The 24,577-nt window shown below is 37.8% G+C and overlaps 1 protein-coding gene across 2 annotated transcripts in view; it reads left to right on the top strand.

The window, feature by feature from the left end:
* LOC137401080 (chromatin-remodeling ATPase INO80-like) overlaps positions 1-23,870 on the top strand; it is a 33,312-nt gene extending 9,442 nt beyond the window's left edge. Inside the window, exons 13-30 of one of the 2 annotated variants that reach the window (XM_068087431.1) lie at positions 2,148-2,314; positions 3,226-3,310; positions 3,436-3,553; positions 4,485-4,570; positions 4,696-4,860; positions 6,922-7,126; positions 7,474-7,636; positions 7,845-8,005; positions 8,646-8,731; positions 9,149-9,310; positions 11,258-11,465; positions 13,679-13,806; positions 14,117-14,284; positions 14,681-14,839; positions 15,798-15,971; positions 21,822-21,990; positions 22,538-22,741; positions 23,272-23,870. In XM_068087431.1, the coding sequence (XP_067943532.1) occupies positions 2,148-2,314; positions 3,226-3,310; positions 3,436-3,553; positions 4,485-4,570; positions 4,696-4,860; positions 6,922-7,126; positions 7,474-7,636; positions 7,845-8,005; positions 8,646-8,731; positions 9,149-9,310; positions 11,258-11,465; positions 13,679-13,806; positions 14,117-14,284; positions 14,681-14,839; positions 15,798-15,971; positions 21,822-21,990; positions 22,538-22,741; positions 23,272-23,303 (2,640 nt within the window). In that variant the 3' untranslated portion in view covers positions 23,304-23,870. The remainder of the gene's footprint in view (positions 1-2,147; positions 2,315-3,225; positions 3,311-3,435; positions 3,554-4,484; positions 4,571-4,695; positions 4,861-6,921; positions 7,127-7,473; positions 7,637-7,844; positions 8,006-8,645; positions 8,732-9,148; positions 9,311-11,257; positions 11,466-13,678; positions 13,807-14,116; positions 14,285-14,680; positions 14,840-15,797; positions 15,972-21,821; positions 21,991-22,537; positions 22,742-23,271) is intronic. The other variant, XM_068087432.1, reaches the window with a different exon arrangement.
* Positions 23,871-24,577: the final 707 nt, after the last annotated feature.

Consider the following 24,577-nt stretch of genomic DNA (forward strand, 5'->3'; position numbering starts at 1 on the left):
TCTGCTTCACGCAGCGTCGATATAACAAATATAATAATAAAGAAAACAATTCAAACATCATTTGCAAATTGTAATCAGTCAAGTGGCTATCGTCAAAATATTCCGTAAAACTGCAATAAGGCTAATAAAGCCAACCAAGAATTATTCTACACGATCTCGTAAGTAACTGGCTTCCCATAACTATCAAAATATTGATCTTAAGTAGAAGTAAGTGTTTTGAAAGTCCAGAATTTATGGTAGTCGTCAAAATCAAAACTCTTCGTCAGTTCAACAGCGTCTAGCACATTAAAACTTGATCATTATCATTAAGTATGTGAATCCAGAATGGACAAATCCGAAAAGTCTGAGCAGTAAACATGGTTGTCGAAATGGATTCGCTAGGTTTGCAACCACTAGTAATATTCTGAAAACGGGCTCTGCACGATACGTTCGCACCTTTCGTCCGAACATTGTCGACACTAAACAACAAGAAAATCACCGTTTGGCCATTATGGTTGCTGAAATTTTGCCTCTGCACAGCAGAGGCTGCCTCATAGAACAATACGGCCCTGGGTAGGGGATAGTGTAGGTGAAGACAAGCAAGTCTCGCATCAAAACATTTTTCTCACGAAATTTGAAACCATGAATTCACAGAGTCTGACATTAACACTTCAAAGTCTGAATATTGAATTGAGTAAATACTAAATCCTTTAAATTGAGGCCTATATTTGCATCAAAGGAACACTGAATGGTTTACCATAGACATAGACATTGCATACTATTACCAATACAAAAATTTAAAGATTGAAAAACTATAAATCTTGTTTTTTTATACCTGGTTTAAACCAGACGGATTAAACTGCACCAACCCCGCAATGATCTCATCTAAAATTGTCAATGATCGTTTAAAATATCTCAAAGACATTCTCAGTGGAGCTGTTGCGCTATACAATTTAGTCATTTGCAAAATGCAATTAAATAATTTCAGTTATATCTATTTACTATCTAATTTCAGATATTAAACATATTATACAGGTATTCACATATTATTGTTTTTTATGGTCCATACAGCCATAAGCGGGTGCCTTCTTTAACAAATCTTATATAAATTATAGAATATCAGTTTTAGTAGGTAGAAGCTGTCCGCTTTATATTGTGACAGCAATCATGAATGGAATATAGAGCGCTCTTTGCTATCCATATGAATGTATCTCTTAGTCTTCTCTCTTTATTCATCTTTCTCACCCACACATTCCTTCATGGATTATTCCTCCAGTTGATCATCTCACACATTCCTTCATGGAATATTCCTCCAGTTGATCATCTCACACATTCCTTCATGGAATATTCCTCCAGTTGATCATCTCACACATTCCTTCATGGAATATTCCTCCAGTTGATCATCTCACACATTCCTTCATGGAATATTACACCAGTTGACCATCTCACACATTCCTTCATGGAATATTCCTCCAGTTGATCATCTCACACATTCCTTCATGGAATATTACACCAGTTGACCATCTCACACATTCCTTCATGGAATATTACACCAGTTGACCATCTCACACATTCGCTCATGGAAGATTCCTCCAGTTGATCATCTGACACATTCCTTCATGGAATATTCCTCCAGTTGACTATCTCACACATTCCTTCATGGAATATTCCTCCAGTTGACCATCTCACACATTCCTTCATGGAATATTACACCAGTTGACCATCTCACACATTCGCTCATGGAATATTCATCCAGTTGACCATCTCACATATTCGCTCATGAAATATTCCTCCAGTTGACTATCTCACACATTCCTTCATGGAATATTCCTCCAGTTGACCATCTCACACATTCCTTCATGGAATATTACACCAGTTGACCATCTCACACATTCGCTCATGGAATATTCATCCAGTTGACCATCTCACACATTCCTCCATGGAATATTACAACAGTTGACCATCTCACACATTCCTCCATGGAATATTACAACAGTTGACCATCTCACACATTCCTTCATGGAATATTCCCCCAGTTGACCATCTCACACCTTCCTTCATGGAATATTCTCCCAGTTTACCATCTCACACCTTCCTTCATGGAATATTCCCCCAGTTGATCATGTTACTAACTATTCCGTCTCCTCAGCTATGTGTTTATTTTTAAGATTTTACGAACGTTTTGGGATCAAAAGAACTTACACACGGAGGATGCATCTTTTCATGTAGTCATCACCAGCTACCAGCTGATCATACAGGACTATAAATACTTCTCGCGGCTCAGCTGGCACTATATGGTTCTCGATGAGGCGCAAGCTCTCAAAAGCAGCTCAAGGTGAGTAGAAGTCGTGTATGGTAATCTCCATGGTGTGTGGTAGCCTCTATGGTGTATGGTAGTCTTCATGGTGTATGGTAGTCTTCATGGTGTATGGTAGCCTCCATGGTGTATGGTAGCCTCCATGGTGTATGGTAGCCTCCATGGTGTATGGTAGCCTCCATGGTGTATGGTAGCCTCCATGGTGTATGGTAGCCTCCATGGTGTTTGGTAGCCTCCATGGTGTATGGTAGTCTTCATGGTGTATGGTAGCCTCCATGGTGTATGGTAGCCTCCATGGTGTATGGTAGCCTCCATGGTGTATGGTAGCCTCCATGGTGTCTGGCAGCCTCCACCCAACTCCTCACTGGCTTTATATCCTTCTTTTCTGAATTATTAGTGTGTTTATTTGTTAGCTATGCAATGACAGCTTTGCATTGTCGGCTTTGTAATTGGGTCTCCGTTTTTATGAGAACCTCTTTTTTAGATTGCTGCCTTTTTATAAGCATATCTGATTTCGATAATGCTTATAAAATTTGCATATATCTTTAATGCTGGTTAGTTTAGTATGTCTCTGCCGTTATGAGTTATCAGTCTCAGAATAGTATGTTATGGTTAATTAGGGCATTGGATGCAATTGCTTAGGTTATTACCTGCAATCTCTTAGAGCTTAGGTTTGGGCTGCGGAGCCCAGTATATGGGTTTCATCAGCCGTTTGTTGTTATCAATACCTTAAGGATATGGGCAGTGTCTTCTAGATGTGCAAAACCAATCCTGTATATACTATGCTCAAATTTTACTTGCTTGTATATAGATATCACCAACTTCCATCAATGATAGCTTTCAAATTGTACCTGCATGAAACCATTTCTTAGTTTTAGAATAAGAGAGAAGAAACTGTTATTTTATTACCATTTCATTACTGTTTTTAGCAACCGTTGGAAGACATTGTTGAGCTTCAACTGCAGGAATAGGCTCTTACTCACCGGTACACCCATACAGAACAGCATGGCAGAGGTGGGTGGTTTCCTTATTGGCTGCACCTCTAATACCTTTTTGTTATTGAGACAACTCCTCGATATTCACTGTTCCCTAGAACCTCCTACTTACAGCTCGGTTAGTTTCTTTTTGGTTTTCTCCAGCTCTGGGCTCTACTGCATTTTATCATGCCAACACTGTTCGACTCTCATGAGGAATTCAATGAGTGGTTCTCCAAAGATATCGAGAGCTCCGCTGAGAAAGGCAGCACAATAGATCAAAGTAAGTTGACATTTTCACTGTCATTGAAGATGGTAATAGCTGTACCACTCTATGCGGACCCTCTTGGATTCATCATGCATAAGTAGGAGACTTGATAGTATCATTAGGTGGGAACGTGCATGTCCTTACTTTGTCTATGAACATGTCACGTTTATCATCCTGAATATTCAATGTTTTGCATAAGAGGTCATTTGAATGTAACAAATAATAATTGGCTTGCAAAGTACAGTAGAACCTCTCCTTACGAAATTAATTCATTTTAGAAGCAGAAGATTTTAAGTAGAAACCCACTTTACCATACAAATGTCCTAATCGGTTCCAAGCCTCCACAAAACTCAGACATAGTGTCTGTAAAATTATAAATAATAGTTAAAGCCTGTAACAAGTAGATGTTAAAATTATATTGCTGCATAATAAATAGAAAAAGTATTCGTGGGAAGAAGAAAGAACGGAGAAATGGTGGACAATAACTATGAACAATTTGTTTGTTTACCTTTGGCGTTGGATGACTAGGCTAAGAAATTGCTGAATTTCGCTAGCAAGTACAACTGACTGAGTTTTCCAGGGATTGTACCTACCCTTGAAAACAAATGGGACAATGGATGGCAGGAAGTTGCTGGGCATCGGCCAATGGCACAGCAGTTCCGGTGCTCCACTTTTGAACTGAGCTGCCCATCCGCTCAAACGGCCAGCAGCACGATTCGTATTTAGAAACATCTTTTGTATTTTGGAACAATATCTATACAACAGAACGTTTCAGAGCTGAGAGGTTTTTATGTGGTGCTTTTGTAAGAAGAGTTTATGCTGTATGTTTTACTAGGACATATACTAATGCTAATATACCTTTAAAGATGGTAATATGGCAAAGGCAGGCACTGATTCGCTAGTCGTCGTAAATGCTCTGACAGAATACTATATACTTTCTCTTTAGATCACCTCTCACGGCTGCACATGATATTGAAACCGTTCATGTTGAGGAGAATAAAAAAGGATGTAGAGAATGATCTTACTGACAAGGTGAGCAGGTGTTCTTGTTGCGTTGTCAGATGTTGCGTTCTTTTTTACCATTCTGTACAATTTATGTGTAAGTTGTCATTGTCGGATTGGCAAACTATATTTTTAAGTCTATATTTTGTTGACAGATAGAGGTGCTAGTCTATTGCCCACTAACAATCCGACAGAGGTATTTGTACGATGCCATCAAGCGTAAAATAAGCATTGAAGACCTGCTAGCCGGAGTCACGCAAGCGGCGGCTGCCTCCAACACCACCAACAGTCTCATGAACCTTGTTATGCAGTTCAGAAAGGTAAGTGACTCTCGAATGTTGCAATTCATTGTTTATAAAGACCTTGTAGAGTTTGCAACTCTGAACTTGGCCATGTGACAGCCATTGCTCATGGTTTGATGAAACTGTTACCACAACTACTCCTGCCACGCCATTGGTGATTGCACCTTTTTTCCTCATTACGCCATGACTGGCTGTTTGCATCATTGTAACGTTTACGCTCAAGTGCACTAGTAACTTATTTCCTGGATCTTTTTTGTGAGTAGTGTCCGGGGAAGGAGGAGGGGCCCATTTTAGGGTGACCTGTAGCAATTATTCATTATGTTCATACCTGATGTTGTGAGGCGTCTGGTGTTTCCATGTTCCTACATGTATTTGTCAGTCCATGCCCACCTTCGCCTTTATTGACACATAAAAGCAAGTGTGAGATATGTCTGTTACACAAGCCATGAAAACTATTAATATAGTAACTAGTAATATAGTCAGTTCATATGAAAAAAGATGGTTATCAGGCAATTTTCTTGGTAACTAAAATCCCTCATTGTTCATGATCGCAATCGAACAATTGTACTTTTGCTAGCCAAAATACGTGGTAAAATTAGCGATGTTATGTCGTTGTGAGCGAAAAGGAGCAACATTTGCAAAAGGAGTAGCTCTCAGGTCATTCACACCCCTCCTTTAACATTTTTATTGGTGAGTTTATGCCTTCTATGATTTTTCCTATCAGTGGCTCTTGTCATGATTTGATAGTTTGCTAGGCCACAAGTATACTTTAGTATCAGCGATAGTGTTTTCACCATGTCCTATTACCGTAAAACCCCTATTTGTTCTAACTTTGAAGGCAAGTTTTATTTTATAACCACATGTATATTTAGCAATGTTTGATAAAAGCTCATTGCACTTATTGATATTTCCCACAGTTTGTAGCCAAAACTGGCTTTTTATGTGCACCAGAAGAGAAGTTATGACTGTCGATCATGATACAATGGTAAGCCGAGTTAAGGTAACCGTAAGGATGCTACCAAATAATATGCTATAAATCTGCAAATTTATAAGTTATATAATAATAATCTATTAAATGCTACATATATATATATATTCATGAACCAGTGACATTAACAAACCATTCTTATGATACATGCAGAAACAGCAAAAGCATTTACATTGTTGGCTCGGCCAGTTGCTGTGTCACTGTTGCTTTTGTTTGGAACGATTTAATCTTATGGCTGTTTAATACCTTCCATGATGTTTTCTGACCTCAACTCTTCTTCTGCGCTGCTGAACTTGACCATATTAGCTTCCAAACAATTTTTTGGCAGAGCAAAACTTTTACGCTTTACCATTTAGAATACACAGTTCTGGCGCAAATAAAGGGAAACTGCATGAAATTTTAGCCTCAAATCACATAGTAGTACAGATTCCATCGTAAGTACTAAAACTTTTAGTAACTAAAACTCACATACATCAAAGTATCAAGACTGTATTAAACAAGCAACTACTATTAGCCTGATACAGTAATGATTTCTATAGTATTGCATTCAAAGTTTAAATGGAAACAACCTAAAGCTTTGGAGTTGGAAAATGGACTTTGATGCAAACAGAAACAACAAAATGATTGTTATCGATGTAACTGAATCAATATTAGGACTATTTTATCGACACTTTTCTACTGATCACTTGTTATTATGGGTTCATAAAGATCAAAGAATGTCAAATAGTGGCGGTCAACTAGAGGTGGTGTTCAATTAAAGGTGGCGCTCTATTTTTCAGCCCTTCTCCTATAGTGGCGGTCAAATAGGTATGGTGTTCAAATAAAGGTGACGTTTAATTAGGGGTTTTACGGTATATGCTCATTTAATATGAAACTCTGGCCATGATGATGTGTGAAATGTAAAATTCTCTTTTGAGTTTGTATGCTTCCTTTCATAAAGTTATCCTCCCCTCTGTATAATACAGTATAATCTTACAGTTGTCAGTGTTTATCATGTAACATCTCTGCAAATGCGATAGCATTTGCAGAGATTATTACACGATAAACAGTCATGCTATTACATTAGCATGACTGTTCATTTGTTTGTTTAGGTGTGCAACCACCCAGAGTTGTTTGACAGAAGGGATGTAAAATCACCCGCTTATGTGTCGATAGAGCCCTACTTGTTGCCTAAACTTATCTACAGAGATGGGTTGCTCGATTCAGGGCTATCGAGTCGACAGCACCTCCTGTACCGACAGTTTTATCTACACAACTCTGCATATGTTCATGAGAGGTCATTATGCAGCTCATCAGGTCAATTACCCTCTCATACCCACCCATACAACTTTAATATGGTTTAACTTCATCCAATTTGCAAGATCTGTTTATTTATGTAGCCGTTTGTTGAAATATATCTGGTAAAATTTTATATAGCCATTTGTTTTGCAATGCTACTTTTCATTATTGTTTACTGTGTCAATTTTTTTGTGTTTCTCTTTTTGAAACTTGTTTTGATAGTTTCAGTTTTTTACCTTACCATTGGTATGTAATGATAGGTTTTCCGTTACAATGAGAACATGAATTAGGCAGAGAATAGATGCATGGTTTTCACACCTCTTTGGCTATGAATGACACTAATGTATTTCTCATTTATATTTTAGAAGAAGAGAACTTATTCTCATGGATGAGATTGGTGGGGGTCTCAGCAGGTCAGCTTTACAATGTCATGTACAGGGGACTATTCCACATGCTGCGGCAAATAGCCCTCGTCATGGCTGAGAGACATCAGCTCTCCCATGACAAACTCTGGCATTCCAACTCTAGGTGATTCTTATTTTCCTTTATGCTAAATTGTCACATTTAATTTTATCTACTTATCGCGGGAGTTTTCATCCCTTGAACAGATCAGATTTCACTATTGTGTACCCGGCTTCATCATAGCAATTTTTAGATGTCATGTAGAAGACCGTGTATGTGTGACAATGCAAAGGCTTTGAGCCAATGACAAGCCAGCTGCTATTTGATATTGTAGTTTTGTGAATAGACGACTCCTACTGGTGAGTGAGGAAGCCGTCACAGACCCCACTCATAGAGACACTGGTTCTGCGCTCTCCAGCTTGATTTTCACTAACTATGAGTCAAACTCGTATGGTCACTTGACACATTCCCACTATTACATGAAGGAAACTCCAGGTAAATGTTGCATATGTAGATACATGTGAATAGATTGGTAAATGTTGCATATGTAGATACATGTGAATAGATAGGTAAATGTTGCATATGTAGATACATGTGAATAGATAGGTAAATGTTGCATATGTAGATACATGTGAATAGATAGGTAAATGTTGCATATGTAGATACATGTGAATAGATAGGTAAATGTTGCATATGTAGATACATGTGAATAGATAGGTAAATGTTGCATATGTAGATACATGTGAATAGATAGGTAAATGTTGCATATGTAGATACATGTGAATAGATAGGTAAATGTTGCATATGTAGATACATGTAAATAGATAGTAAACTAGTTATCTATTCCAAGCAAGTCATTTACGAATTTCAACAGCAACTTTGTGCTATCGTTTAAATCCTCTTATAGGTAATGGTGATCGGGCAAGATAGAACTCGCTCGTATCTGGCTGTTCAAAAATTGAAGTGGTTTAGTTTTATGCAAGTTTTCCATTTTATTCCTTATTGATTACCATCACATATGTCACTTTATTATTTTGTGGTAGCTAGCTACATTTTAAATAAGTATAGTGTATAGCTGCAATGTTGTAATTTAATTATTTTTTTTCAATTTTTTATGATGGGATTGTTTTTATAGCTCATAGAAAGATAAGGCTGCGGGATCATCCCGAATTATTAGTCACCCCTGTTGTCCAATCACCTGTCAAGAAAAGGCAGCACAAGGTAATGTTTCGCTCCATCATTTTTTTGCATCAATGCTTACCACAGGGGAGGAGTTGTGTGCCCATGTATAATTGGGCAAACCTAGAAAACAAGATCTTTAACCGTTGCAAACACTTCACTTTTATGTAATTCTTAGCCTCGGCCTGTTTTTGTACGTAAATTTGGTGCCAAGCTTTTCCAATTAGACATTAATCGAATTCCATGAAATAGTATGCTATTACCCGTAAATGTTAAGATGCAAAGTTAAATCTAAAAACAGGGGGAAGGTTACTTTTTCTGCATACAAGACTTTAGTTATTAGTGTTAATTTCAAATGACCTTATCTCAGCCACCTGAACTACCAGGAGTGGGTAGAGCAGGTGGCTGAGATTAATTGGGTTTAGTGTAGTAATACATGTGTACTGGCCTATTCTTCAGTCTCACAAAGCCAAATCTCCTCCTCCCGCTGAGGATGTAGTAGGTGCAGCTAGCAGCACTAAGGAGCTCGGTCGATATCATCATGAAGAGCACAGGCTACACAGGACTGTAGAGCTTCAGCTAACAGAGATGCCTCTTTTCCTCAGTCACCTTATACCTAAGGTAGAGTCATTCACTGTTATGTTTCGTGTCTCAGTTTACATTACCAGAGGGTTTGCCGTGCTTGCTGAATATTACATACGGTTTGTAGTGAGTTGGTTTGCTAATGTTGTTCTGGCTTGTGGGTTGCATGTTGTGCAGCGTTTGTCAGGTTGCAAAGCCTGTGGAGAGTGTGATCATAAAGATATTGTTTGTTTTTTCAAACCATAAAAATAGTAAACCCTAGATTGGCGAATAGCTATCATTACAATGGAGCAAAAGGGAGGCCTATAATTGGCTGATGTGCATAAAGTCGCAGTAATGTGCATCACAGCTTCAGAGCCTTCAATTGAGCAATGAGTTTAGTAGTAAAAGCATGCTTGTCATACTAGTTTTTAAGTCATAAACGTAACAATAAGACCAATTTTTTTGTGAAATGTCATCAGAGGAGACTACAACACCCCAGGTATATCCTGAATTGCCTATAACAAGACAGAACTTAAACTCAAAACAAGAAGTTCTCAACAATATCATAAGCTATCTATGCCAATTAAAGACACCAAGCGGAAAGCTGCTAGTGGAAAATAATAGGAAAACCGTCATCATTGGTTTTGAGTCAGCAGCCAAATCTGTACATGGCATTGCTCAATATCTTTTCAGCTACTACCCTTACATCAACTACTTCCTAACCTTTAAGATCAACAAGGATCACATAGAGACTCTGTTTTCCATGATACGATCTAAGGGTGGCTATAACAATAACTCGGATGCGCAGTGCTTTAGATCTGCACTCCGAGCACTGCTCAGAAAAGCAGATATAACACCAAGTCCCAATGCTAACTGTATTGATCTGGATGTAATCAGGGCTGAAAAAACTGGCCAACTCCTGCTACATTCTCTGGCTAGAAAGAAGGAAGAGACAAGCTGAGGAAGGTGAAGATGAGGAGTTTAAAAAAAGAATTTCTAACTTAAATGTGATGACTGTATCAAGTTCTTGACCGATGTAGATGTAGTAGGAAGTAGAAGTAGTGATGACATAACCCTAATCTCAGTTAAAAACAGAGGAGGATTCGTGGCGCCAACTCCATTGATAGGTCGAATATGTATAGCTGCAGAAAAGTGCTTACGTTCACATAGAGAGCTATAGTATCACGCAAAGAGTTTTTAAACAAGTAACATCACAGACAATAACACATGTCTTATTGCATAACCTCAATCAAGGTTTTGCATGCATAGTGCATGCCACCAATCTACTCAGAACTATAGTAAATCGCGAAAATTAGAATACACTACGCCGCTTCAAAGCAAAAATCTAGTTCAACCAACCTTTGACCAGAACTATCTCGTTTAGTTATTTTCAGTCAGGTCTATTGGATGTTTAACTCAGTGGTCTAGCTTAACTGCTTCTAAATCTCATTTGATTCATTATCTTGTTATTAGTTCAATTTCTATTTGGTCACTCTTTGTATTATCAATGATATAGAAGCTTCTAAATCATTGGTATTATCCATTACCAATGTGTAAGATTCTTGCCTTTCTCATCCAAAGTCATTATATAAGTTTTATATATTTTCAATAAAATATGCAGTCTCAGATGCACAAACTATGGAATAATTGTGCAGGTTTTAGTGCTAAGTCAATAAATATCCATAGATCAACTGATTCACTCTACACATGACGTTGCGTCATGCTATTTATACGCCTCACTTGTTTTGATTATTCGCATATCTAGGGTTTACTATATTTATGGTTCAAACTATTGAGGGTAGTTTACTTGGTATGTTGTGTTCAGTTGTAAAGATCAGAGATCAGTTTCAATTTCTTAACACGAGTTGTAAGCAGTGATGGGTATCAGCATCTTATTGATACCAGAGATATAGCAAACTCTCAGTCTTCTGGTTGTAAGTGTTCTGTTGTGTTTAGAGGAGCTAGTATCGTAGGTAGGTACATGCGGTTTGTTTCATTTTGCAGGCAGTCAGTCCGTCTCTTCAGTGCTATTGCTACGATCGGTCTGCTCAGTATGAGCTCATCAGGCGTCTTCAGTGTTCCTCACCAGAGTGCAAACAGCTTCTGCGGTTCGGGAACCAACCATCTGTCCATCAAACATGGCATAGTAAACAGTCTGGAGGACTGGAGGCTATTAACCCACCATACGGCTTTTCAAATATTTATATACCAGGTTAGTTTGGTACCTTGTATGTACGGCTTGGTTCCATTGTACATGTGTGTACAGTTTGGTTCCATTGTATGTACAGTTCGGTTCCGCTGTATTTACAGTTCGGTTCCGCTGTATGTACAGTTTTGTTCCATTGTATGTACAGTTCGGATCCGCTGTATTTACGGTTTGGTTCCGCTGTATGTACAGTTTGGTTCCATTGTATGTACAGTTTGGTTCCGCTGTATTTACGGTTCGGCTCCGCTGTATTTACGGTTCGGTTCCGCTGTATGTACAGTTTGGTTCCATTGTATGTACAGTTTGGTTCCATTGTATGTACAGTTTGGTTCCATTGTATGTACATTTTGGTTCCATTGTATGTACATTTTGGTTCCATTGTATATACAGTTTGGTTCCATTGTATGTACAGTTTGGTTCCATTGTATGTACATTTTGGTTCCATTGTATGTACAGTTTGGTTCCATTGTATGTACAGTTTGGTTCCATTGTATGTACAGTTTGGTTCCATTGTATGTACAGCTTGGTTCCATTGTATGTACAGTTTGGTTCCATTGTATGTACAGTTTGGTTCCATTGTATGTACAGCTTGGTTCCATTGTATGTACAGTATAGTTCATTGTATGTACAATCTGATTAGACTAGCTAAATGCCCTGGTAATAAAACTAATAAAATAATTAGCTAAATGGTATTAAAATAATTACCCCAGGTATTAAAATAATTAACCTAGGACACTTATATTTCGCTAGTATTTAGTTTCGTGAGTAGCATACAGAATAAAATTTTGCTGTAACTTAATTTCGCAGCTCTGATGAGTGCGAAAATATAGTGATGTGAAAATAAATGCAGGGGAACAAACATAATTAGATTCCACAGGTCCAGTTCAGTGGTAAGAAAAAAAATTTCAATTTGGAACTAGTTTGTAATTGTGAACCGCAGGTAGAATTTTGTGGGCGAGATCGATAATGCAATTTGGTCGCTTGCTGCCATTTGTTTCTTGGACTATCAATGAACAAAGCTATTTAATTTCACGTTTTCGCTCGTTCGTTATGATAGTTTAGTTTCGCTCATGAAATTTTTGCCAGAGGATGACTCCGCGAAAACGCGAAAGTTAGATGACGCGAATACATACGTGTCCTAGGGTACCCAATGAATTTAAGTAACTAAAGCTAGTAACTTACTGTAATAAGTGTCCTTGGTCTGAAACCATCTCGTTACATTACATGTATTGGCCTCTCACGTTATCATGAACTTGAATCGTGCTAGTATTTTCATAAGCGCAGGCAAGGACAGTGTAGTGAGTTAGCTCGCTGGTCTGCAGACCTGAAGGTTCCGAGTTCAAATTTAGTGTGAAGCGAATGTTTTGTTCCTTAAATTTTATTGCTATAACTAAACACATGAACAACAAATGACAAACACGGAGATTACATACATTACGTATATAGGCGTGTTCATAAATAATAATTTGACATTTAGACTTATTTGATGCCGCTACACATGCACATTTGCTCCCATTATAAAAAAATTTTAATCAATTGACGCAGTATTTTCTTGGCTTTCAGATAGTGTAAAATTTACTGCTTTCAAAAAAGTAGTTCCAGAGCTATGAAGTGCGACATGCGTAAATGATGGGACATTTTGTGATATCCCATCATTTATAATAATAGTCATTTAATAATAATATGACATATATACAGTAGAATTTTATTGAATGGTTTAGTAGCTAGGACTCTGCCTTATGATCAGTAGGTTGGCAGTACGAGTCACATGACCATTAGTGGTGTTTAGGAAGGCCATCCAACCACAATTGCTCCTGTGCTTCAACTAAACGTAATCGTTACGCCAGTATTAGTACAAGACTCGCCAGTATTAGTACAAGACTCGCCAGTATTAGTACAAGACTCGCCAGTATTAGTACAAGACTCGCCAGTATTAGTACAAGACTCGCCAGTATTAGTACAAGACTCGCCAGTATTAGTACAAGACTCGGCTGGCAGCGGCAGCTTGTGACTCCACAATGAGTAGAGAAACTAGTCTTTCTTTTATACGACTTCAATTATCGCTAATAATTCGTGTATCGTATATGTAGCATGTTTGGGTGTCTGTCCGAATTTCATTTATTTCGTCTCGCTTGATCATTCAATTCTGACCAAATCAAATGGCGAGCCCTCGCTAACCATTGAGTTCATTTCACTGTTACAAAACTGGCTGACTTTAGATAAGAGGTCTATGATAGTCGACGCAGGCAAAATGCATGTCCTCGATGAGCTCTTAACAAAATTGAAAAAGGAAGGACATAGAGTGCTCATCTACAGTACAATGACAAAGGTCATTGACCTCCTTGAGGTAAGAATGGGCTTATATTACTATAGCCTTTGAGTCATCCTAGCAGTTTATTCAATGCATTCAAGTCTAAAGTTATGTTAAAATTATCCAGACAAGCTGATTTATATGTGGCATTGGCTTGAAGGTGACATTCGGCGTTATTTGTGAGTTAATTATGCTAATCTCCTCTACTGTTTTTAATGATGCATTTCATGTTTTATAAATGTTTGGAGATTCTCTTATCCGATCTGATGGGCGAGTTATCCAGATTATGTTTATTAGGTTCTGCGTGATTAGATTTGTTAGCAGTGACTGTTATCCTATGATGCAGGAATTCATGTGGTACAGGAAGCACCAGTATATGAGACTTGATGGATCAAGCAAGATATCTGAAAGAAGAGACATGGTCTCTGATTTCCAAAACAAGGCAGACATATTCGTGTTTTTGCTGAGTACGAGGGCTGGTGGGCTCGGTATCAACTTGACAGCCGCTGATACAGTGAGTTAGAGATCTGTGGGTAGTATAGATCCTTAACACTCAGGGCAGGTGATTGAATAAACTTTAGTTGACAGTCAGTCGGTGTGATCCGCTAGCTAGTGGCAATATTTCACCGTCTGCCATTAGACAATGAATGCAAGATAGTTGCTGTCATTTCATGTGCAAGTCAGAATGATTATGATGCATGACAAATAGGTTCAGCTGCTAGGTCTAACGGTAGTTAACAGGGATTAGGTAGACTGAACCAATGTAAGTGATGTGATGCTGTTAGCTTTTTTTGTCACATTTGTTTCTCAGTGTTTGCATGAAAATTCGTGAAAGTTACTGGAGCTTTAAGCAGGTGATCCTCCTTGTTCAATATGGGTCTGACATATTCTGTTTACTGTATGTTTGAAGGTGATATTTTATGACAGCGACTGGAACCCAACCGTTGACGCTCAGGCTATGGACCGAGCTCACAGGTTAGGTCAGACTAAGCAAGTGACCGTCTATCGGCTGATATGCAAGGGAACTATAGAGGAACGCATTCTTGAGCGGGCTCGTGAGAAGAGTGAGGTATGCGCATGCATTTCCTCTTGTTACCTTTAGTGCTGGGACTGTATCAGAAATTCGTTTTGGTACGATATGATGGTGTAGCCAACCAATATATCGAAATATCGGATATGTTATTCGGAGTTGTCTTACCTGTCCGAAAAAGCTGCTATTGGAGAACAACTCCCTAACGAATCCATATACCAGTATAATTCTTTGAAGAATAGGGTACCAAATCGAGTAGAGGGCTATCTATCGACAATCATTCACCATGGTATTATATTGAATTGAATGTCATTCATCAGAATTATATTCTATTGGACTCTGTAAGCGACAACTGTGATACTAAAGCATTTAAATGGATGGTTTTATTGACAACTGGTTAGATAATTTAAATGACAGTGGATTAAGTAATTGTCAAGACTCTAATATCGACGATATCTGATATTTCGATATGGGCAGAAAGCACTCGGTACGGTCGGTCTCAGAAAGTGGTATCGACGGTATACCGAAATATCGTAATATCGTCCCAGCACTAGTTATCTTGCGCAATTGAATTTTACTCTTCCTCTTTTTGTCTTGCCTCTTCTTTATCTCTTCCTTCTATTTCTTCCTTCTTATCTTTTCCTTCTCCTCTCTGCTACCTATGTCCTTATATTCTTATTCAAATATGCCAGGAGGTTACACAGTTTCAGATTCACACTCTCGGATTTATCTGCTCGTTATTTAAAGTAAAAATCTTCATTATTTTTCTGTCTCACTAGTGATAAAGTGCATCTCTAATGTACCCCTCCTAACAGGTTCTATTAGCCTACATCAAATACGAGTAGTATTAAGGTCTACGGGTTGTTGCGTGTGTATTAGAACGATAGCTTTGAGATAAACGTCTGTACATGAGTAGGTCTGCCAGTTGATTACCTAATGTCTCTGGTAATGGATACCTTAACTTTGGCTGACATTTCCTTATAATTGTTGGGTGTAGATTCAAAGAATGGTCATTAGTGGTCACAATGACTTCAAGCCAGATGTGCTCAAGGCCAAGGAAGTCGTCTCCCTTCTTATTGACGATGAAGGTCTGAAGCAGAAAATAGAGCAGGCACAAGATTCCAAGTTAGAGAGAGCAGAAAAACGAAAGCATGCTGCCGCTCTCAAAAAGGTATTTTTCGGATTATGTGACTCATCGTATTCGTATGTTAAACATGTAAGAGGTCTGATCCAAAAGTTCCCAGAATGGAGTTGCATACACTTGCATATTTGCATGATGGAAAAACCCATTGCAGCGTTTGTTGGAAAACACCTCCGGAGTGTTGTCACAAAATTTCAGGTTGCTATGACAATGCGTTCTCATGTGAGCCGACAATATGTCAAGGTCTGTCAGGTGCTTCCGGCGATTTGAAAAAAATTTATCGTCATGTCTAATCAACCCGGATCAGTGTATTTGCATTAAATTTTGTGTGAAATTAGGGAAAACAAGTATATTATGATCGTCGAAAGAAAGTTTTTATCATTCCTTAAAGCTTTCATAAAATTGTTGCAAGCGTGCATCCGGAGCTCCTTTTGGTCATCAGTTAGCAAGCGTGGCACGAACTTTGCTGCGACTCTTCTCATGTTTAAATCGTCAGTTAAAACTCTTTGAACAGTTCCAAAACCAAGTCCAGTCTCTCCAGATATCTCTAATGGTTAAACGTTGATCTGCCATGACTAGTGACCTCACACTATCGATTGAAGAGCAACTTCTTGCTGAGGCTGATATGCCAGACCCCGCATCATCTTCAGTGCTGTCTCCACCTTCACGAAAACATTTGTGCCACTCAAAAACTTGTGTTTTTGTAAAGCTGCATCTTGAAAAACTATATTTACTATTTCAACTGTCTGAGTACTTGTTTTCCCTAATTTCACACAAAATTTAATGCAAATACGCGGTCCCAATTGGTTAGACATGATGATAAATTTGTTAAAAAATTGCTTGAGGCACCCGACAGACCTTGACATATTGTCGGCTCACGTGAGAACGTGTTGTCATAGCTACTTGAAATTTTGTGATAACACTCTGGAGGTGTTTCCCAGCAAACGCTGGGATGAGTTTTTCCATCGTGCAAATATGCAAGTTTATACAACTCCGTTCCGGGAACTTCTGGATCAGACCTCGTATGCTGACACTGTACTCGGCGTGGCATTCAGGGTATTATTTCAGTTATATATCTCTGTAGAGTTTTATTTATGTCTTTGCATTTCTCATCCGCAATGTCATTGGAGATCGATTTGGCGCCCTGTTTCTGCTGGGAGTGGGTGCCACTGATATCACATTGGTCTTTAATAACAGTAGTTTTAGGTAACAAATTACCCTAGTAATTCTTTCCCCCATAAACTTAGATTTATAATTGTTGGCTATCAACTTTTAGAACTATTTTTACCGCTTTCAAATAATAGCTCTATGTCTTGTTTGCTACTAGCCATAGGTATTCTTCTAAAAGATTTTGTTCCACCTTCATGAATCATGTATATGTAATGTTTATAAAAAGTTCTGCGGTATTGTGACCAACCTACTAAAATTGTTACCAATTTTTATTTTGTAAAAGCTGTGTTTGCAATTGCTTAAGTAGAAACCAGCTGCCGGATGTATGTAAATAGGTAATTCTGCTGACTTAATGCTGACTAGCTCTTTTATTTGTTATTGTTGTGTAGTAGTTAGCCAAAAATAATACAGTGATGAGACTGGAAATGAGAAGATCAATTTGAGGACACGTTAGGGTTGTCCATTGTGAGAAACATGAGAAGAGCAAGAGTGGTGCATCTCTCTCTCTCAAGCCGTTCACATCTCTCTTTCTCTCAGCAACACTTCACTTTGCTATTGTCTTGCGTGCAGAAGAAGTAGTGAAAGGCCTTAGGATCTCTAGAAACATTAAACAATTATATGAGAATGACAAGACAACAGGTTTCCAAATACAGTAGGCCCTCCTACAACGTAAATAATGTGTTCCGGGAACGTTTACGTTGTAGGGATTTTACGCTATGTGAACAGTAAAATACATGTAAATTGCCCATTTTGTTTCAATATATTCCCAAACTCACCCTTTCGGCCAAAAAAACTAGACAACTGTTTAATTTTTTGGCTGTACCGTAACTGCAGTATTATTGGTATCATTTTAATGTTAATGATTGCGACAATAAGTTATGAACATTTTCGACATTCACTTAGCAATGATTTTTTGTTTCTTTTAGACAGTCTATTCTGCAAAAAAACCAATAACAAATGTTTCATACGTCTACAATAAAGTAAAACAAAAACTATATTTTGACGATAATAAGAGTGGTGTGCACCTGTCTGCTGTCTATCTGTGTCTCCAGTGAGTAATGGTTAGGAAAAAAGATATCTTTCGACATTACTCAAACTCATGGCATTTAGATCGGTAGACCGACGCTGTAACACCTGCATCAATCGATCGCTTTTCAAGTATTTCTGAGCAATTGCATAGCTACTTATTCTCTCAGTCTTGTTGACACATCTGAGGGTCTATCATGGCAAACTATGATGTCATGGCACTTGTACATGAGTGTATATATATAATAGAGATTGCGCTATACGTATGTCGTTTTGTATCACAAGTCTGGCGAGAAAAAGAAAGCGAAGTTGTAAGGCTAACTACAAAGTTATCATTTTTAAAGAGAATGGGAAAATTTTCACCAATTTAAAATTTTACATTATAGGGATTTTTTTATGTAGTAAAAAGCAAAAACTTTGCATAAATTTTTTACGTTATGTTGAATTTACATCATAGGAGGTATATGTTATAGGAGCCTCTACTGTTTGCATTTTACTATTTTATAACAGCTCGTTTTCCAAGGGAATTTAAATATCTGAAGATTTCTGTAAATGAGGATTATCTGCTTTGCCAAAAGTTTGTGTGATTTTCAAGTGTTAGATCTACCAAATAATACGTTGTCAGCTTTAGGTAACATCGAGACGGATAAATCTGGCAGTTTCTAAATAACTATGTATATATTGTTTTTGGTCATCAACTTCCTATTACCATATGGCTGTCTATCGATACCATTTTTACACTAAGGCGCCCTTGAATAATGTATTCTATCAGTTAAACAATGTAGACAGTGGAGGAAACCTCGCTTTTTCATAGAATTTTTCATCTAACAAAACCAGCTCGCGAAACATACAGAAAGCCATGTGTGTTCTGCTAGAGTCTGACATGCCAGAAACGGCTGATAGATTAGTAACTTACACAAAGTGTCTCGGGTTGATGATAAATGTTTTTTCTTTGCCGTCCTTGATGACCTTGGAAGTGTGAAGATGATTAGAGTTGATTCTCATGAAAGGTCGGTTCTTGTCTTTTGCTGCAACAATCAGACAGGGTATAGCAAAGTGTTTGTAAACTTTAGTTACTACTCCCCATAGTAGGTTACAGAATGATTGTTAGTACTCGGAGGTGTTCTAGTCTATCAAACTCATGCTATATGTAATACTGCCTCCTTGATGTCTAACTCAACTGGACTGTCACGGTAAGCACACGATAGCGTCCCTATCGCACACCACACCAGGTGATAGTGCTACATCACTATATTGAGGTTTTTGTATATGTGAAACATTGGAAATCGGTTTACGTCTTTCCATTTCACTGTTTTACTTTACTGCGCCGGCTTTTCTGTGATGCGTTTTTGTAGCGAAAAGAAAGATCAAAGGTTGTACACCACCAAACATGATGTCTCATCAATTTAGGTTTTGACAAGCTTCAAATGTCATCCATGTACCTACAGTTTTTTTTCTCAATGTTTTGTTATTCACCATGCAATTGAATCTGAAATATTGAAACATATTTGCACCGTATGATTATGATCGTGGTGATAGGTAGAGTGTAGTAACTGGAAAATTTCATCCTAGTACTAATTGGAAGAGGCCTTTTGTTTTATCTTTTTGAGCGACGATAATTAGCGCACATGAAGTTAGCATTGCATTATTTGTCAAACTTATCAAATAAAGCACTTGTGTCACTTGTCTACCTACCAACTGTTGTCGCTATAGAAGCCAAGGTCTCTACTTTCTCCAATTGCTCTTTAGTGAAGGTCTTTCTGCTAATAGCGAGGATTCCTACGTGAGTCAATGTGCATACCTGTTTTTCCACGTCACATGCTATCTTCAAAAAGATTTACCATGACATTCAACAGTACCAAATTACAGCTGTCAGATTTATCTGCTCTCACATGGCTACACACAAAAAATACAGGTTAATCTCCTCTGCTGTGAATACCCTGAAAAGGAATCCGACAGAAGGAAGCAGATGTTCTATTTACTTATTATAATTATACCCAGTTGGATGTATAATTGTATTTAATAGTAATGAAATTGCTAGATTCACAAAAGTTATTTGTGTTCCAAGGAATTTTTATACCAAGTAATAGATTACTGAAAGTGAGTTTCAATTTTCTTCCTGGCTTGATGTATATTTTTTTCAAAAATTGACCAGCTGCCTAGGAAACATAATCCACTGAAACTTTTTATAAACATCTCAACTAGGTCATAATAGATATAAGTAAGTTGTTTTGGTTGTATGGTACATTGCCTCCTGACATATCTAAACACTTACTGGGCTAGTAACAAACCACTTTTGTATTACACTATTGTAGGGATTCCATACAATCACATTGTACTAGTACTGACAACTAGTAGCAGCTATTTTGAAGTTTTCCGTAGCTCACACTTTCGAGTAAGTGCACAGACGCAATAGAGCATCTTACCTTGAGAGGCCTGTCTGATGACCAAAGGTGCAGCTGTTTCAGTAAATAGGGTGTAAGAAAGATGGACGGCAAGAGGGTAGTGCTGGCAGCGTAAATGCTGCAGCATCCTATCGTCAGCACCGCTATCTCGGCTGCTTTAGCTGTTAGCAATGCTAGATATGTTTCTATTCCAGCTCTGTACACAACTGTTCGTGTAAAAGGAATAGCACATCTTAATAAACAGTGTATTCAATTATTGTGCTAAGTTAGGTCAGCGCGTGACATGTAACATGCTGTTTTAGGTTTACCTTACATGCACGCCTTTCTCCAAAAATGGTGGACAGCAATATTTCACTTGTGGGATTAATGTAGTGTTTGACCAGTTTTTCAAAGTGTGGTTTGTAGAAACTAATATTTGCCCATCATTTTATAAAAGAAGAATTATTATACATTCGAGTAGTTTCGAGTGTTGTTACCTTGAGACCCTGTGATCCGTTGCACGGTTGTAGGAGGGTTGGATTCGGTTGAATTAGTTTCGTCTGCGGCAAGGTTCCCACTGGTATAAATCCTCTGTTTCTGATTTAACGAGCATATAATGGGTTGTGGAGGCAGTCTTGCTTGCTTGCAGTATCTTTTTGTTGATGTTGAAATTTCTTCGCAGTATTTTAAATTTAATTTTTGAATTTTTAAAATCTTCGTGAGGCCTTGCGTTATTCTAACGGCTGGTCCAGCCAGCTGATGTACACTGGAGAGCATCTCGCCTCCTTATTTTCTTTACTTACTGCTTGCTTTGCTTGAAATATTTCAATCATGACTTTTAGCATGCCATGAATTCTAACAATTTGTGTAGTTTTGCCCATCATCAGGCCTCTCAACAATGTGTACTCATATATATACGTATATATATATATATATATACTCTTGTGTGTGTACATATGTATATATATAAATTAGTAAATAATTAAATAGCGTACTTATCTTTTTCCAGCTACTGACAGTCTTGCTTACGCAATCATCAGGCTGTAGACTTAAACATCAGGCAGTAGAGTTGAAGTCTACAGCCTGATGATTGCGCAAACAAGACGCTGACGGTAGTTGCAAAAATATAAGAACACTATCTAATTATTTAGTAATAATTTACATAAACGTTTTATGTAATTTTAGTAGCAGACAATATTATATTGTAATTGTTAATTGTCTACGCTTTCGGCAACCCTGCTCTTGGCTAATTTTTTAACATTCCGATGTATGCATAGCAATCCAATCTTTGGTATTTCAGGCAGAAGGTCCCAAACCAAAGAGAGTGAGAAAGAGTGGTACATCGAAGAGCAGCAGGTTATCAAAGTCTGCGACTCCAAATGATTTAGGTAGTAACCATGTTGGGGAAGACGAGGAAATGGAAGATTTGGTGATAGATTGCGTAAATGGAACAAGAGCTTCCACTCCAGGTGGGAGTCGTCTTTACACGTCGTTACCTTGATGAGACTGTTGAGCAATCGTCAACTGTATTACTTACCTTTGTATGCATCCATAATACATACTGTTGCCTCATGCGCATGAAAAGATAGTTTTTGGTATCACTGTCTATTTCCGCCACATCTTCTCAACTGAAACTGTTGCTATGCTGGCGAATGTAGGTGCTCATGTGTTTGGCTCAAGCCTTCGATGACATTGACACCTGCTCCAACTTGTCATTTTTAGTTTGGAACACTTTTTCATCACTGACTTATCATTGGGTGGTTTTGTAGTGATAAGCATTTTCAGTTTTACAAAGTTAGCAAAAAGTAGAAGCACATGGTAGCAATAACTATTTCTATTTAATAAAATTACAAAGAAAAGTCTTTTTAAATGGCCATTTTATATACAGCATGGTGAAACTATTGTTGATCTGTTTAGTTACGAGGCAGTGTGCTGGTCCATGCAAGACAATGGGTGTCCTTGAACATTGGCAATCATGAGTCTCTGTGAGAGTAACTTTTTTGCTGTCTATTGTAGTCAACAGTTCCGCTCCGTCGACTCCATCTGGAAGGTCTAGTACCCCTGTAGTAAAGACAGCAAAGACTAAAGGTCGTGCAAAGGGTAGTGGATCTCTCAGAGTTCGAACATCAGCCTCCATGAAAAAAGCGTTAAATGCTGCTGAGATCGCCGGGACAAATGCTGCTTATGCCGCTGTCGGGATAACCCCGAGCAACAAAAAAGGTGTGATTGTGTAACAAGTTACATCGCTCCTTTGTCAGCAGTTGTGTATCATCCACTGCCAATTAGGTTCATCGTCTAGAAGTACAAAAGTGTAAAATTGGTCCATGTCATTTTGTATGGTTGACTTGTTTAAATCACTTAAGTTATGTCTCAAGCTCTCAGTGTAAATGATCAGATGAAAGTCTGTGACACCGATTTCAGTACTCAAAAGTGTGTGCCTTTATTTTTATCATTCATAAAACTGTTTTTTATCAAAAGTTTTTTATGTGATTGTATGTGATTGCTATATCTATTGTTTGGTGGACGACTAGACTAGATTTTGGTGAGGTTTTGGGTTGACGTTTCAAGGCTAACCTTGTTTAATTAGCATTATTTTAAATGCAGTATTGCAACAACTATATCGACCCAATTTCCATTAACCTCTGCTAGTCCCTGACTAGATTGTTTCAGATCTAATCTTGTTGATCAGATTTTTGTCATGGGCAGCAACTCGTCACTGCTGATATGATTATTGTATATTGTCTTTGTAGAAACAGGAAGTAAGCTAAAGAAGGGAAGATAATGGATCTGCTAGTGGTACATGATGAAACAAGACTAAGGTGTAATGATCCACAAAATATTATTTATATGGAATTGTCTTCCCACCGAACCAACCTTTTTTATGATTTGCATTTGTGCAATAATTGTTGATCGATTCCTTTGATTGTTGTGAGTTCTTGCTTGTTCTATTGGAGTCACGCTTTCTTTTTATCCAGCAAAATTTGAAAGTTCTCTCAAGGTGTGTTCTTTTTTCGATGCTTATGAAATGCCCAGTTGGCAATTCACAGTTTATGGGCATGCATCTTTTTCTCAAACATTTTTTTATGAACATTTCGTGAATGCTTCATTTTGCTTCCATCATTGTCTGCATTTCGTCATCCTGTGTACAAAATGAATTGAAGCAATGAAGTATTGTTCCGTTTTTTTATTACCATACATAAAGTGTAAATAAGTGTACATTTTGTATATAGATGTATTTTTGTACAGAAATGGACATTTGCAAATCTATTTTTTGTAAAAATATATTTTTATTTGTGCAAGGCTTTGGCAGAATGGTTGGTTGCTTCTCTGGAATATATTGATGAATATTTTGCCACAATGATGCGTGATGTTATGTATCATACTAGTCATTCAGTTAGCAGCCACAGGCTGTCCGCTGTCTCAAGAGAAACTCACAACTTTCATAAATGTCTGATATCTAGTGTCAGGATAGGCCGAGAATAAAGAAACCCTGTGTAAGCAGCTGCAAGTTAAAGTCGATCAAGGTTATTGAAGCTCTGGGTGTATCCAGGTAAATAATGGAATTTCCTTTGGAAAGAGAAATTGTCAAGATGTAATTAAAGTTAGACAACGGAACTGTTAATGCTAGTGTTGAAGAATAAGGCATTTGCTTACCAGGTGTGATAATGTATTCAATTCAAAGGAATAAAAATATTTTGGCATTCAATAAAACTACTTTGTAACAACTATGTGTGATGAGTTACACAGTAACACTTTTAATAATACTTGGCAAGCTGCTTGTATTTTAAAAGATTGGTAAAAACATAAGTGTAGAGACAACTAAGGTTTTTTCACTCTTGGTAAGTAAAACGGTAAGTTGCAATGTGCAAGTGTGACCTAGAGTAGTTTTTGTGTGGGAGAGGGTAAAATAACTCTATTCTAAGGAGGTGCACAAACTGGCCCATTCCAGCCCATTGCTAATATCCCCATGCAACCAGAAAATGCAGTTTGAATAATTGGTTTGAAGGGTAGGGCATAACGGTAGGTCTGTTTTAGAAGTTCAGATACTTTTATTAT

Source organism: Watersipora subatra, chromosome 7 (assembly GCF_963576615.1).
Source record: "Watersipora subatra chromosome 7, tzWatSuba1.1, whole genome shotgun sequence".
NCBI lineage: Eukaryota > Metazoa > Bryozoa > Gymnolaemata > Cheilostomatida > Watersiporidae > Watersipora > Watersipora subatra.